The sequence below is a fragment of the Ischnura elegans genome, chromosome 2 (assembly GCF_921293095.1).
Source record: "Ischnura elegans chromosome 2, ioIscEleg1.1, whole genome shotgun sequence".
In the NCBI taxonomy this organism is placed as follows: Eukaryota; Metazoa; Arthropoda; class Insecta; order Odonata; family Coenagrionidae; genus Ischnura; species Ischnura elegans.
The window spans coordinates 88,236,238-88,250,144 of NC_060247.1; the positions used below are offsets into that span (position 1 = coordinate 88,236,238).

The 13,907-nt window shown below is 37.9% G+C and overlaps 1 protein-coding gene and 1 long non-coding RNA gene across 2 annotated transcripts in view; both read right to left on the reverse strand.

Moving 5' to 3' along the window:
* The window catches only part of LOC124154119 (endoplasmic reticulum metallopeptidase 1-like), a 52,573-nt gene extending 41,875 nt beyond the window's left edge, over nucleotides 1-10,698 (reverse strand). Inside the window, exons 1-5 of the mRNA XM_046527650.1 lie at nucleotides 10,557-10,698; nucleotides 6,832-7,056; nucleotides 6,386-6,559; nucleotides 1,461-1,641; nucleotides 382-512 (exon numbers count right to left, since the gene is read on the reverse strand). Coding sequence (XP_046383606.1) covers nucleotides 382-512; nucleotides 1,461-1,641; nucleotides 6,386-6,559; nucleotides 6,832-7,056; nucleotides 10,557-10,577 — 732 coding nt within the window. The 5' untranslated portion in view covers nucleotides 10,578-10,698. The remainder of the gene's footprint in view (nucleotides 1-381; nucleotides 513-1,460; nucleotides 1,642-6,385; nucleotides 6,560-6,831; nucleotides 7,057-10,556) is intronic.
* Nucleotides 2,065-3,084, reverse strand: LOC124154121. The gene is made up of 3 exons (XR_006863837.1): nucleotides 2,601-3,084; nucleotides 2,322-2,487; nucleotides 2,065-2,238 (listed from the first exon to the last, which is right to left on the reverse strand). It is a non-coding gene; the product is annotated as an uncharacterized LOC124154121 (long non-coding RNA).
* Nucleotides 10,699-13,907: the final 3,209 nt, after the last annotated feature.

The window sequence follows — 13,907 nt, forward strand, 5'->3', positions numbered from 1 at the left end:
GACCATGGTTTTGATACTAGTAAGAATGTATGTACCATTATCAAGGTGACTATGAGTTTCGAAATCATGGTCGCTGTTCATAAATATTCAGTGTGGAACCTACAAAACGAATTTTATTCCCCTACCTTGTGGTCCTGCAAAGTGAAGTGAGAAACCTTACGCAGTTCATTGTTCTACATCAAAGATGCAAGGCCTCAGTCAGTCAAAAGGGTAGCGGCTCTTAAGATCTATTGAATAAATTATCTGTAAGGGCCTGGATGTGATGCACTGACTTTCCTCTGATTCCCCTGGCCTGCTTTAAATCTCTTGTCTTTTCCCTAACTACCATGACCAGTACATATTTCTACCATGTGAGGATGGTAAGACTGATGAGTCATGCACCTGTAAAGGATTCTCCTCAGCACCATTGAAGAGGAATATGATGTTGTGAGGGAGAGATGGGGCTTGCGGCTTACTCAGAACTTGGAGAAGTTCCAACATGACGGCACAGTGGAATCCATCATCGCTAGCTCCTGAAAACAGAAATATTATATTACTTCACATCACTATAAAGTGATGGGAAATGCAAGATTTTAAAGCTACTGTCGGTTGGTCTGGAGTGGGAATGCTAGGTAGAAGAAAGAGCTTTGAACATACTATTAACAAAGAATACTTCACTGATTTTCTAGTTTAAAAATGATAAATTGATCTTATAACCTTTTGGGGTTCTTTAATCTGAAAGTTCTCAGCAGGGATGGCAATCAAAACTAAATGAAAGTCAGAACCAGTAAAATTGCAATAGTTTTGTTACCGGAAGCGGAATGTAGAAACAAAACGAAATGGATTTAAACCCAGGTAGCTAAACTCAGGGTCAAAAGGAAATCAGAGTCAAAACTGCTACAGGTTTAAAGTAAATTAAACCTCTGGAACGAAATTAAATGCTGATAGTGTTTTGCACCGGAGGGACCACGTGTTTCACCTTCGAACAGTTTTTTTTTGACACACACACCGAGTACAAATAGTATGGTTGAATGAAGCAGAGGTTTGGCTTTATATGCATGGGGCACTCATATTTTTTACATTAACTGGAGAACGGTGAACGCAAACTGGCCATTAGCTTTTTCAGCTCAATGATTTAATCTCTTTACATGAATGTCAAACGTAATGAGTCGAAACTGTTCCTTCTTATCCCATCCATCCATCCACGATGGCAACACAAGGGAGTTTACAACCAATCATTAACCTTACAGCAGTGCATACGTTACAGTTTAGTTGTGAGTATGAATTTTTTTCCAAGACATTGAAAGTGAATAAAGCAAAACATTTTTATATTTAAATTACAAATCCTACAATAGAGACCAGACCTTCAGAACTGAAATGAACAATGTAGCATAATCCAAAAGCCTGAAAAGATGTTTCATAAGTTTTTTTGCAGCATTAGCTATTGGTGCAATTCTATAACTGGTATGTCGAAGTCTTACCTGGACTGGTAGGAACTGAATCATAGTGACAGTTGATCAAGAGACTATGGTGAGAGGGCTCCCTGGACGAAAGTCTCACGACAATGTTTTGAATGCCATCATAGCTATTTAATAGTCCATGAGGTTTAAAATCCAGGAAATACCATCCCAAGGCTCTTTGTTTGCTAATGGTAACTCTGCCCTGAAATTGGAAGTATTTGAAATGGGTGAATAACATCCCAAGGAGGAATGAAAAGTCATTATGACATCATCTTGATGTCATTTTCAAGTCATGGCTTGGTAGTCACGGTGACCTCAAAATGGTCCCTTGAAATGACATCCTTCGTGACTCATGATGATGTCAATATGACCTAAAATGACTACCTATCATTTTGACCTCATTTTGACCTCACTTTGACTATTTGTGACCAAATCTATTTGTTCTTCTAATGACAATTCATATTATAATTTCTGTATTTAGATTGTCATTTAGGGATAAATTAAACACTTCAGATATGAAACTCCACCTTTATTAGGATTTATTGCAACAAAAAACAGATAGATTTTACAAGAAGAAATTCCTCAGGATTTGTTTTTAATTTTCCTTTTAATGTTCCTTTTCTCCCTCTTCAAATACAAATCGAGAAAAATCATCTACATTGGCCATTTCAGTTGATTCTGTTGCATTTCCTTTCCCTTCAGTTGCCTCTAGTTGCTTAAGCAATTGTCATGAACCACCGCTGAATCTTTGCCTTCGTTTTCATTACTTTATCCTCAGGGAAATTCTTCCATCGTGGGACTGCAAACAAAGGAAAAAATAACATCAAGAAGGTGAAAGTTTCTAATTTTGAAGATACATTAAATAGAAAAATTGATACTAACTGCATAAAGCCTTAAGGTATTGATGTAGGGGTTGTTGAACATAATTTTTCCAAGCTCTCCATCCCAATTGATGCAGCGAGCAAATTCATTTGTACACATATATCTGGTCGCATGGGCTGAAAACTCCATCAGTATGATCAACTGCAATTTGTCTAAGATGTTAAACCTGTGAGAAAGGAAACCAAAATAAATTTTAACTTTTTCATATGGCTCAAGAAGGGAAAATAGAAGGGTTAATTTGATGGATGATGTAGAACAGATAACAGTCAATTTACTCACAAATGATTTGAAGAGAGATGAGGTTTTCAGGAGCTCTTCAAAGTTGTTTAAATCCTTCTCGTCATTCAGAGAACTTTTGGCATATTAGCTGCTTCAAACATCCCATCTTCTGGATTAGTATAAAGCAAATTTTCATTTCCTTTTCCTCTCCTGTATGATTGCAATCTCTTGTCTCGTTCGTAAAAACAAACGTAAATAAATCAAGAAATGGCAGATAACGAACGCTCCATTGTTGATTTGAAATGAAGACGGATATTTATTATTGGCTATTATTCCCGTAGTGACGTACGCACGGGCTCTCACCGAAAATATTATTGAAAACGAGGAGAAGCTTAATTATTTCTTACGCAAATGCAGCAATCAGCGACGATGAGTTATTTAAAAAAACCGCGGCGCATTCTAGTTTAGAAATGGCGCATCACGGATTTCCTTCGAAATATTTTGGTGAAATAGGTTCGTTCCCGGGGACTTTCTTGCGGTAAAAGCGAATAATAGACCATTTTTAAGGAACAATTATCATATATCGTCATTAAATCTCGGACGAAAATCGATACAAATATCGAGAACAAAAAAATCATCATAAATATTATCCGATATCCATTAAAATATGACGATATCCTAAACCAATATTTGTATCGGACGATACAAATATCAGGGCCCGTAAAAATCGCCTACCGATAAAATACCACGATGTATCATTTCATAAAAAAATCTCCAGCCCGATAAAAATTTGCCTTCAGATAAAATATATCACGTTATAAAATTCGATGAAAAAATACCTCCTATTTAATATCGCGATATACCATACATTAGTAATTTTTAACGCACCGATTTATGGTCTAGCATAAACGAAGGCCAACCCTATACATATTCCAGGCATAAACATTTTCCCAAACTAATTTCCCGATGCCAAAACATGATAATTTATCGCGCGCGACGACGCGATCGGGTGATAAATCACCATGTTTTATCGCGGCTGCGGCTTTTATAAGACAATAAATCGTGATATTTTATTCGAGCAGCAATTTTTATTGGATGATATTTCGCGATATTACAGCAGTGGCGATTTTTTATCGGATTATCAAGCGTAGTATTTTATCAAATGGCGATTTTTATTAGGCCCAATATTTTTTATCGGATGATATATCTTTATATTTTATCGAAAGGATATTTCTACCTTATAATAGTAGTTCCGAAGTATTTTATCGGAAGACTATTTTTAACGATTCCGATATTTTTAATGGCTCAGTTAATGTATCGCTGCCGATATTTTTATTGGACGATATATCGTGATATTTTATCGGTTCCGATATTCTATCAGTCCCAATACTTTTATTGGGCCCTTTTTATCGGACAATGATTTTTCGATAATGTACGAAACTCGAATTCGTATTCCCGATATAATTAATTATCGCGATATTTCACGATACATATCGCCCTGGGCAAGTGGCGCAATCACGTCTTGGGGTATCAATAGGGGAAAGGAAGGAGGGGAGAATTTTAAGGCTTTTAAATTTAGACCTAAAACCTGGCTATGCCACTGAGTTAGCGGCCTATTGGATGTAGCCATTGGCTATTGGGAGATGGGTCCCAGGAGTTCAAACCTGGGGTGAAGCTTTGGGCTTCCCAAAATTAATAATTATCTGTAGAACTAGCCCATGGAAAGGAACTGGCCCCCTTCCTTATGGTGTGATATTCGCATGCGCGGTTGTGTGAATAAGTGTCAGGGGTGAGCTCTACCCTCACCTTTCCGAACCAATCTTCAGGTTGGAATGCAGGGAGAGCGAGTATCGTAGACAATATTTGATAATTTTTTTATATGCTCTCACTTTTAATGAAAACATCTACAAATGAATTCAAAGTCAAAATGACGTCACTTTGACATCAAAATGACCCGCAAAAAGTCACCTTCACGGTTATGACTGAATAGTGACTTTTCGTGGGTCATTTTGAGGTCAAAGTGATGTCATTTTGACTTTTCTTCCTCCTTGGGATGGCATAATTAAAAACAATTAGATATTGTATTAAGAAATGAGGACAAGAAAATCGGAAAGAAAGAAATGCCATGAAAACATTATGACACCATGCAATTCATCTTGGGAACTTCTGAAAAGATATTCAGGATACTAGTGTAAAATGATGTGTTTACAAGATAGAACTAATTGCAGCTGAATGATAACAATTCAACATAAAGGCTGTAAACCTGAGCCCAAGGATGCAATTGCAAAGGAATTGCTGGAGGGGGTGTATGAGATGGGCTGCTCTCGTGGGAAGCCATGCATTAATGAAACCTACCAAAATAAACATTAGGGCAGCCAACATTTCAGGTTCTGCCTCCTCACCCATTCTCAAGGCTACTGATTGAAATTTGAAGTAGGTAACTGTCGAAGATAAGAATGTGAGTATCTTGGAAAAACTTACTCTGGAGAAGACGGATATTAAGGCTAGCTTCAATGTTGTCTCCCTGTTCACTCGTGTTCCACTCGCTGATAGGTGCAAATTTCTCGAGGAGAAATTTAACAGTTAAACTGTAAAGCTTTTCCATCACACGCTTAAATCCATGTTTTTTCAAGTATAATGGTAGTTTCTATGAAATGGCAGATGGAGTTGCGATGGTATCCTCCTTTGTCACCAGCCATTGTCAACTTTCATATGCAGGACTTTGAAGAAAGTGCCCTTTCCTCTGCTCCGTTATCACCTAAATGTTTCCTCAGATATATTGATGACAAGTTTATTGTCTGGCCTTGTGGACTGGAAGCTTTAATATGTACTTTTCAAGACCATATGAGCAATCAATACCCAAACATCAAGTAGTTGGCAGATGACTACTACAATGTTTTCTGACAAGAGTATCCATATTCTAAATTTCTTCAGTTTTTAGATGCTAATTTCAATCTTGAGTCTTATAATTAGGTGAGTAAACCTTTAATTCATGGGCGTACCCAGCAAGGAGTAGGAGGAGACAGCTGCCCCCCCCCCCCCCTAGAAGCAAAAATTGCAAATGTGTTTGAGGAAAATAATATTTTTTCAAGCAAATAATTTTAAAAACTAGTAAAGAGCTGTTACAGTTTCCTTAAAATGTTGATTTCATTCACCTTTTCCATGCTAAAATCTTACCTATTACTTGAACAACCATGGCTTCCCCCCCCCCCCTTGGTTTGATCCTGGGTATGCCCTTCCTTTCATTCATGAGGTGTCCTGACAGGAACAATCGCCACTCATTGCCAAGGTTACAACACACTACATTGAGGGCAAACCTAAGATTAGAGCCCATAATGGTAGTCTCCACAAGTGCGAGTATAAGGAAGAGGGCTCATTTCACTCTTAGAATGAGGATCTCTGCACACATCACTAAGATCAGTAATTTAACCCTCTTAGTGCCACCGAAATTTGGTGGTACTAGCAAAAAGTGCCAACCTAAATTTAAGAGTTTTGTAGCACTTTATGAAAAAACACAATGTGAAGTTGATATTTGAGATATCAATGTAATGTTTTTTTATTCTACTAAAATGAATTATTGGTTCATTATAATATTCTATTACACTGGATAAAGGATAAATATAATTATTACAACAATATTAGTTTGAATATTCGGTCTACACTCGAGCCGATATATCGGCTCATGGCACTTTTCGCCCATGGAGCAAAAGCCGATATATCGGCCCATGGCACTAAGAGGGTTAAGTGTGTCATAAATTCCTTTCTGAGTTTCTCAGCTCTTCAGAACCTCACATTAATGGCTAAAGTGAAGTTAGACATGAGCATAAAAAATTTTGACATCATACCTTTTCCCTAGCTGCTAAAGCTGCTGTAGCCAAGTTTATTTCTCGAAGGAGAAAGTCTACTGCAAGCACTTCATTTTCATGAGACCCAGTAACTTTGGGGCCAATGCCACTAAGCAATTTTAAATGGCCCATAGCTCGTTCGGCTGAAAACACAGGAGTTTCCTTCTTGCCAACCTGAGAAAAAAGAAATGAAAGCAGGAAATGCTGAATTCATGTCACTCATTATAATTGAGGATGTGGAAATGGTTTACCAAAATCATGGAGAGAGAGTTTCATTTTAAATAAAGTTGAGAATTCATCCCAGACTGCAAATCGCTTGAGTTCACTTTACATTAAAATTCACATCAAAAACTGTCCTCAAAAATGCAGTATGTATGCAGGGTCTACAGTATGTTTTGAAATTGTATTGTTCTCAGTATTCAACATGTTGCCATAGTTCTACTTACCGCCTCAGCAATAGTAACACCTTCAGGAAGACGGCTGTCAAAGTGAAGAACAATAAAGTATAGAATGGACAAAGTAACGACTGGATATAGCAATGGAATAATCCATGGATTCACTTTGGATCTGTCTCTTCTCTTTCTCCAAATGTCTTCATCTTTGCCAGAATTTGAAACAGACGATTCCTCCCCTGTGTCCCAGGTAGCAGCCCTGTGACGGACATTGTATCCCTAAAAGAAAGATATGAAGATGTACTCAAAGTATGATAGATGAATTATTTGATACAAGAAATTAATTTCATGAACAAGGAATGATAAGAAAGATACATACAGAAGATATATCTAATTAGTAGGCACAATGATAGAGAAAGGCTATATAACATTTTCAAAGGCATTAAAGTCACTTCAATACCTCCATTGCACAAACGCTCAACAATGGCCCACCGAATCAAATCCCCTAAAATACAAATCCGCTCAGCTGGAAGTAGGCAGGTCACAAACGCTCAACTCAGAAGCACAGAGAATTGGAGATGAGCATTTATGCTCTGGCTGCTGCCAGCTGAGCGGATTTGTATTGTTGAGCGTTTGTGCAGTGGAGATATTAACTTGACACAAAGGAATATGGAATGGGATTATTGAAAAAGGAAATTGGATATAAAATATGTTCTCAAGCATTTCAAAACTGACATCATTGATGATGAAGCAAATCCAATCAACCTCTCCAAATTCATTCAATTATTGTGAACTGCATTAATAATGTAGAATCCGATACCCCAAATTTTTTATCAACTGTGAACCACTTTGCCAGCCCAAGCAGGGGCGCAGCTAGGAATTAAGGCTGGGGGGAGGGGGTTTAGGCACAACTAATACTGGGGTGTCTGGGGGTGTGGAATACCCGCCAGGGTAAGCGGGAGGTGTGGGGGCACTCCTTTAGCAAATTTTCAAGATAAAGGGTTCAAAATGGTGAGTTTTACGGCTTTCAGGGGGATATCTTATTAATATTTACACTATTCTGTAAGATAAATTAATCCAATTAAGTAAAATGGATTTAACTTTTAAAAATTTCTGAGCTCTGGGGGGGGGATTTTATCCTCCAAAGCCCCCCCTCGCTGAGCCACGGAGCCCAAGGTACTGATATATATTAGAACCATGTGTCAGCCCATGAGTGTGTGAAGAAAAAGGCTCATTTAATGGCCAGAAGTAATGACTCTGATGGTGTTTTCCTAAGTTGTTTAGAAGAGTATAAAATATTGATGAATTCACTTTCACAGAGGAAGAATATAAAAAAAACACCCGGCTGGATTGAAAAATACCAAATGCATGAAATGAGATTGTAAACTTTCCTAGCAGAGAAGTTGAAGGAATTTTTCCCTCAAAACAATGCTTGAGTTGGGTGGACAATGCCTGAGTAGAGCATTGAGACATCGGCCATGGAGAATCTCAACTGTTGGGGAACCGAAGAAGAATTTATTCATACCAAGAAATTCTTCAGAACAAGCAAGGGAGGGTGTAGTTTGGGTAAGAAGGGAGGTTTGCCAATTATCCCTGTCATGTAAGAAAGAATGACATGATTTTAGGAGGAGACTTCTGATAGATTAGGTCATATGCACCGGGAAGGAAGGTAGGAAGAGAAGGTTGGAGAAAAACCCAGCCTCTTAACAAAATGTGTGAAGGGGACCATGGTTTAATTTCCCATCCAAGGGATAGGCGGAGTGATCAGTGACGACATCATGGCAAAATTAGCAGTGCCAGAATGCACTTTCCTTGACTATTTTTTAGAAGTTAAATATTACTCTGTGTGTTTTACACCCATGCCTCGTATAGCGCAAGGGATGCGCTCCTTGGAGTCTTTGCGCTATACAAATTTGCGTTATACGAGAGCGTTTTAACATTGGGAAGATCGATAGGGATGCGTTCCTGGTAGCATAGGTGTTGGGCATCTAATTTACTCTAAACCATATATATTCCCATAAATATCCTTAGAATACCTTATTTATATAAATCTTATAGTTTAAAATATCTTTAAAGATAGTGGGCACGCATTCAAATTCTTTTATTCGCGTTAAAAAAAATTCGTACGGGCTTTTTAAATTCCCTCCTGTCGTGCGGGTGGGCTAACATCTGCTATCTCAGGGGTTCGTAATGCATTGCCGGCAGTTGACGATTTTGCAGACCAGTCTAAAAACAACTATTGTGCCACCCAGGCCATTTTGTCGCTCATCGAAATGACAGGCAAATGCTGATTTGAATGTCATTTCATAGCTAGCGGAGTTTATGAATGATAAATTATTTTAATTTGAAGTCCCCCGAGGCATTAGCGGCTACGTGAAACAGTCTTTAATTGCCTTGAAACCTGACCCAGGTTTTCCTTCCCTGAAAATGAATGAACGAGAATGCATTCTTTTCCAAAGCAATATCGTATCGTACCAACAATAAAAACTAGTTGAGGGGGAAAGAAGCCACTTTCAATCACAGCTTGGAGTTCATCAGAAAATGTTGCGGTGACTGCGCTATCAACACTTGCAGTCACCTGATATCGCCGCACTGAAAATACCTGCTTGCCGTTTAACATTCTGGAACCAGCCGGAGCTTTCACTAAACGTCTCGGAGCGATTACCACCCTCGTCTTTTTGTACAGATTCACGATGAACTTTCCGAATGTGTTGACCGCTTGGTTGAAATTGGTGCGGCTGAGGTCACCGATGTTTTCACTTCGTCTTTGTTCAGAATAAGGCATCGTGAGTTTAAACTTCCACGCAATATCGCTTAAACGCTCTCCATTTTCAAAGCAACTGACCTTTTCTCATTTTCTCTTGTTTAGGTTTGGTTTTTCTCGATAACTTCTTGATTTTTCTACCCGCATTCCTAATTTTTGCCATTTTTCTCTTGGTTTTTGACTCTGTATGGCTCTGTCGAAATCACCTAGCTGCTGAACTGTATTCCTGAGACGCAGAGGGCCTACGACTACTGGGAAGGAATAAAGCCATTGTGTTTGAGACTCTATAGCGGACCCTTTTATGTGTTTATGCTATTCATACGCAACTCGGCCACCGCTCCCCCAGGCTACCGCTCCCGGACATTTCTCCCCCGTGAATACCGATGACCTTGAAGGCTTTAGCGTAGACCCACCACCTGGAAGTCAATCGCCTGATGACGGCAAAAATTACGTCTTAAACCGTATTGCTTAAAATACTCATTTCCACTAGCTTTACGCTTAATTAATGATCTAAATCAACTATGGTCATTCTGTTAAGGAGACGAGATAAATTACTTCGGTAGGCCGGCTATCTGGACCCAATGACGAGAAATACTTTTGGCCATTGCACAGCAATGGATTTCGATTAATATATAAACATAAAAGAAGATTTGAGGCTAGCAATACTATTAATATGCGTAAAATGGTAGCATGTTCGCAATTTCGTGTGCACTTAGCGCAAGTTCACGTTTTATCATGAGAGCGTTTAAGTTTTTTGAGTAGGCTACCCTGCGTTGCGATGTTTCCCCGAGGGACGAATTTGCGCTGTATCGAAATTGCGCTATAAGAGGCATGGGTGTATTTACTACAAGTTATTGTTTACATTTTATTACATTTTTTGTTTTGGTTACAAATGTACTTATTAGAAATGGTCTGTTTCATAATGATTCAGCACATTTTTCTGAGTACATTTCAGAAAAAAGTTCGCAAAAAGACGCGTAACATGAAACGGCATAGTTACCAAAAATTGACTCACCTCTCCGGTATAGCTACTCATACTTTCAGAATACAATTCTCCTTTTCACAAACATTACAGTGTAGAATTCATCCGTCGTTCTTCTGACTTTGTCATTCACTTTTCAAATCACAACACGTACTAATTAAAACCGTAAGTCGCCCGCATAAAAACTGTAAGAATCCAGTCCGAACGAAGGTCAAGTATCTTATCACATAGATTAAAATTGGCGATAGCGTGTATGCATGACCAGAATTTTAGACTGTGCAATTGAAAGCTGCAGTAACAGTAGATATGGATTACCAGTGTCGACTGTTTTTCGATAACATGGATTAACATAACCTTCGAGGATAAGGTACCTACTGGCTGGTTCGTTTCCCTCCGTCAGTCGCGTCATTTTGGAACGCTTTTTGTCGCGCGACGCTCGCCGCAGCGTCTCACAAACACCATTTTGGAATGGTTAAACACAGTGCCGCAGCAAAGGGGGTTTTGGGACAGGGGCGCAGCCAGGAATAGGGTAGTTTCCTTCATCAAAGAAAACGAAAGACATTGATTGCGATTCGTTACCCACCATTAGTGTATTCATAATACACAAATTATTTGGTTTTTAAAATACCGGTTTAGACGAATGGCAAGGGTAAAATTTTTCCTCATTTGAAAAAGGCCAGATTGGCGCCCATGCGATGCCACTCCACGTGACGTCACAGGGACCTAGTTTCTACACGAGAGGATAGGAGTTATACGTCGTCTGAGGTTACCAATGCATGCATGAGGCGCAGAGCTCAGTGAAACATGTCTTAATAATCACCTATTAAAACTGGCTAAGGTCGGAAAGTTTTCTTCGTTTGATAAGGTATTAATAAACCTTTTTTAAGCCAAGCGCTACCAGCCAGCAAGGTACTCAGCTACCCTCTAGCATCCTGCGTCCTATCAACGCTCAGAGCCTCGCCCAAGGTCACCTCACAAGGCGGGAGGGGGAACCAGAAATGCGTCGCACGGACTTTTTCCCATCATTCCTACATACGCGTCGCGTTTTCGCGCGCTTGAAAATTTTCACTTTTCATTTAATCGCGAAAAATAGATATCGTCATTAAAAAATGTAAAAGCGTGAAATAAGTACTCTAGGAGTAATAATCTTTCGATTTAGGCAATAAAAAAATAATAGGAAACCACCCTATTGAGCCTGGGGGGGGGGGGTTTAGATGCAACTAATACCGGGGTGTGTGGGGTATGGAATACCCACCAGGATAAGCAATGATTGCGAGATTAATAAATTGCGGAATATTAAGATAAATGGTTCAAAATGGTGAGTTGTACGGCTTTCTGAGGGATAATCTATTAATCCTTACACTATTTTATTAGTAATATCAATCCAATGAAGTAAAATGGATTAAACTTAAAAATTTATTTGAGCTCTGAGGGGTGTTTTATCCCTCAAAACCCCGCCCTCGCCGCGCCACTGTAATTTGGGGATAAGAGCTCAGAGTAAATTTTTAGTGTAATCCATTTTACTTAATTGTATTGATATTGCCAATAGAATAGTGTAAGGATTAATAAAATATCCCCCAGAAAGCCGTAAAACTCATCATTTTAAACCATTTATCTTAAAATTCCGCAATTTATTAAGCTCGCACCTACCGCTAATCCTGGTGGGTGTTCCATACCCCAACACAACCCGGTACCCGGTATTTGTTGCACCTAAACCTCCCCCAGCCTTAATTCCTAGCTGCGCCCCTGGTTAAAAAAATGCATGAAAGTAGAAATAGCTGTTTTAACTACTATAAATAATTCATAAAAATTAAATTTCATGAATGGGCAACAAATTTATGCATAATAATGATAGAGATCTTTGTATTAATAAAAGACTTAGTACTACTTATTTTGACGTTCATTACGGTTTTATCACATCGACATTATCTAAGCATGTTTTATTAGAACAATTAATGCAAACATTTTCTGAATGCTCCAAGAAAATGAAAGTTTTACAATCATTTCATTTGTATTTAGTCTTTCTCTTATTTTTCGCTCATAGATTTAACACCTCTTTTGGGCAGTGGAATTTTCTTTTTTTTTCCACTTTCCTCAGTCTCCTTTCGTAAACGTTTCCAGGTACCCAATTCATACCCTTCAATTTCATTATTTATTATTATACTAATTGCTAATGTTCTTTTCTTCAACTACACTGGTAAAAAAGAGATTTTAGACTTCTGTTATATGTATTCCACCACTAATTCTTTTGCCAGATTTTTGAAGAAATACCTTCTTTAACGAGTTTTTTTCTGGAAATTATAATTATTCTCTAGATAAATTATCTGGAAATTATTTCTCCAACATAGAATACCACCATTGGCCAGTAATTAGTGTTTCTCGAAACTGAGTATGTTGCGCATAACTTATTCACAACGTCCGCTTCAGATTTCGTGGCATTGCATAATTTCAGGTTTTTAGCTTTATAAATCAATTCGATTTTTTACATTGCTACACCCTTCACATATTCTTTTTCTAGATCACCCAGTAAAATTCGAGAAAACAGATTTTTGTTGCAAATTGTACTACAACCGCCGGAATGGTAGAAAGAGTAAAAATGACTCCGTTTGCTGAAAAAATACATCGTAAGTACACTAGATGGAGACCATTGAAATATATTTAGACTTGGCAGAGATAATGCGTCAAACCTAAATTGCTGAAATAATCGGTGAAAACCACTTTTTTCGTGATAATTGAGTAAAATTGATTTTATATTTTATTATGTATATAAAATTAAAGTTTTATGAAATGAAAATAATAACTAACTTATTTTGGTATAGCTAATGGAGTATACATAGATATTTATTCATAAATGGTAGCATTGTAGAATTTCAGGTTTCTTGCGTTATGAATCAATTCGATTTTAGACATTATTTATGTTTGATGAGTGTGTCGGTATTTGGTTTTACTTTTGCAAGCGTCCTCGGAGTGTCGCTCGCGATCGTTTTAAAGCAAGTGAATTACATAAAAGGAAAAAACTCCTTCATTCATTTCAAAAAACTCTTTCATTCATTCACGCGGCGCTTTAAGCGCAAACATAAAAGTAAATTCATAGAGAAGGAAAGAAAGGTGATCGCCGATACATAACAAAATACCGGGCCTTGTTTTCCGTCGAATTTCTTTGTTTATACGGGATTGTAAAAAAAGGACCACCGAGCCGCGGCTTTTGGTGCACCTTATCATACAATTTCTATTGCCTGTTATCTCTGAAATTTTTTAATTTTTTAGATTTAATTCTTTCAATTTTTTAGAGTTACCATACATAAAAATATCTAATTTCTCAGAAAAATGAGCTTTAATAAAAAGAAATAAATTATATTATAATAAAAATAGGATGAAAAATTG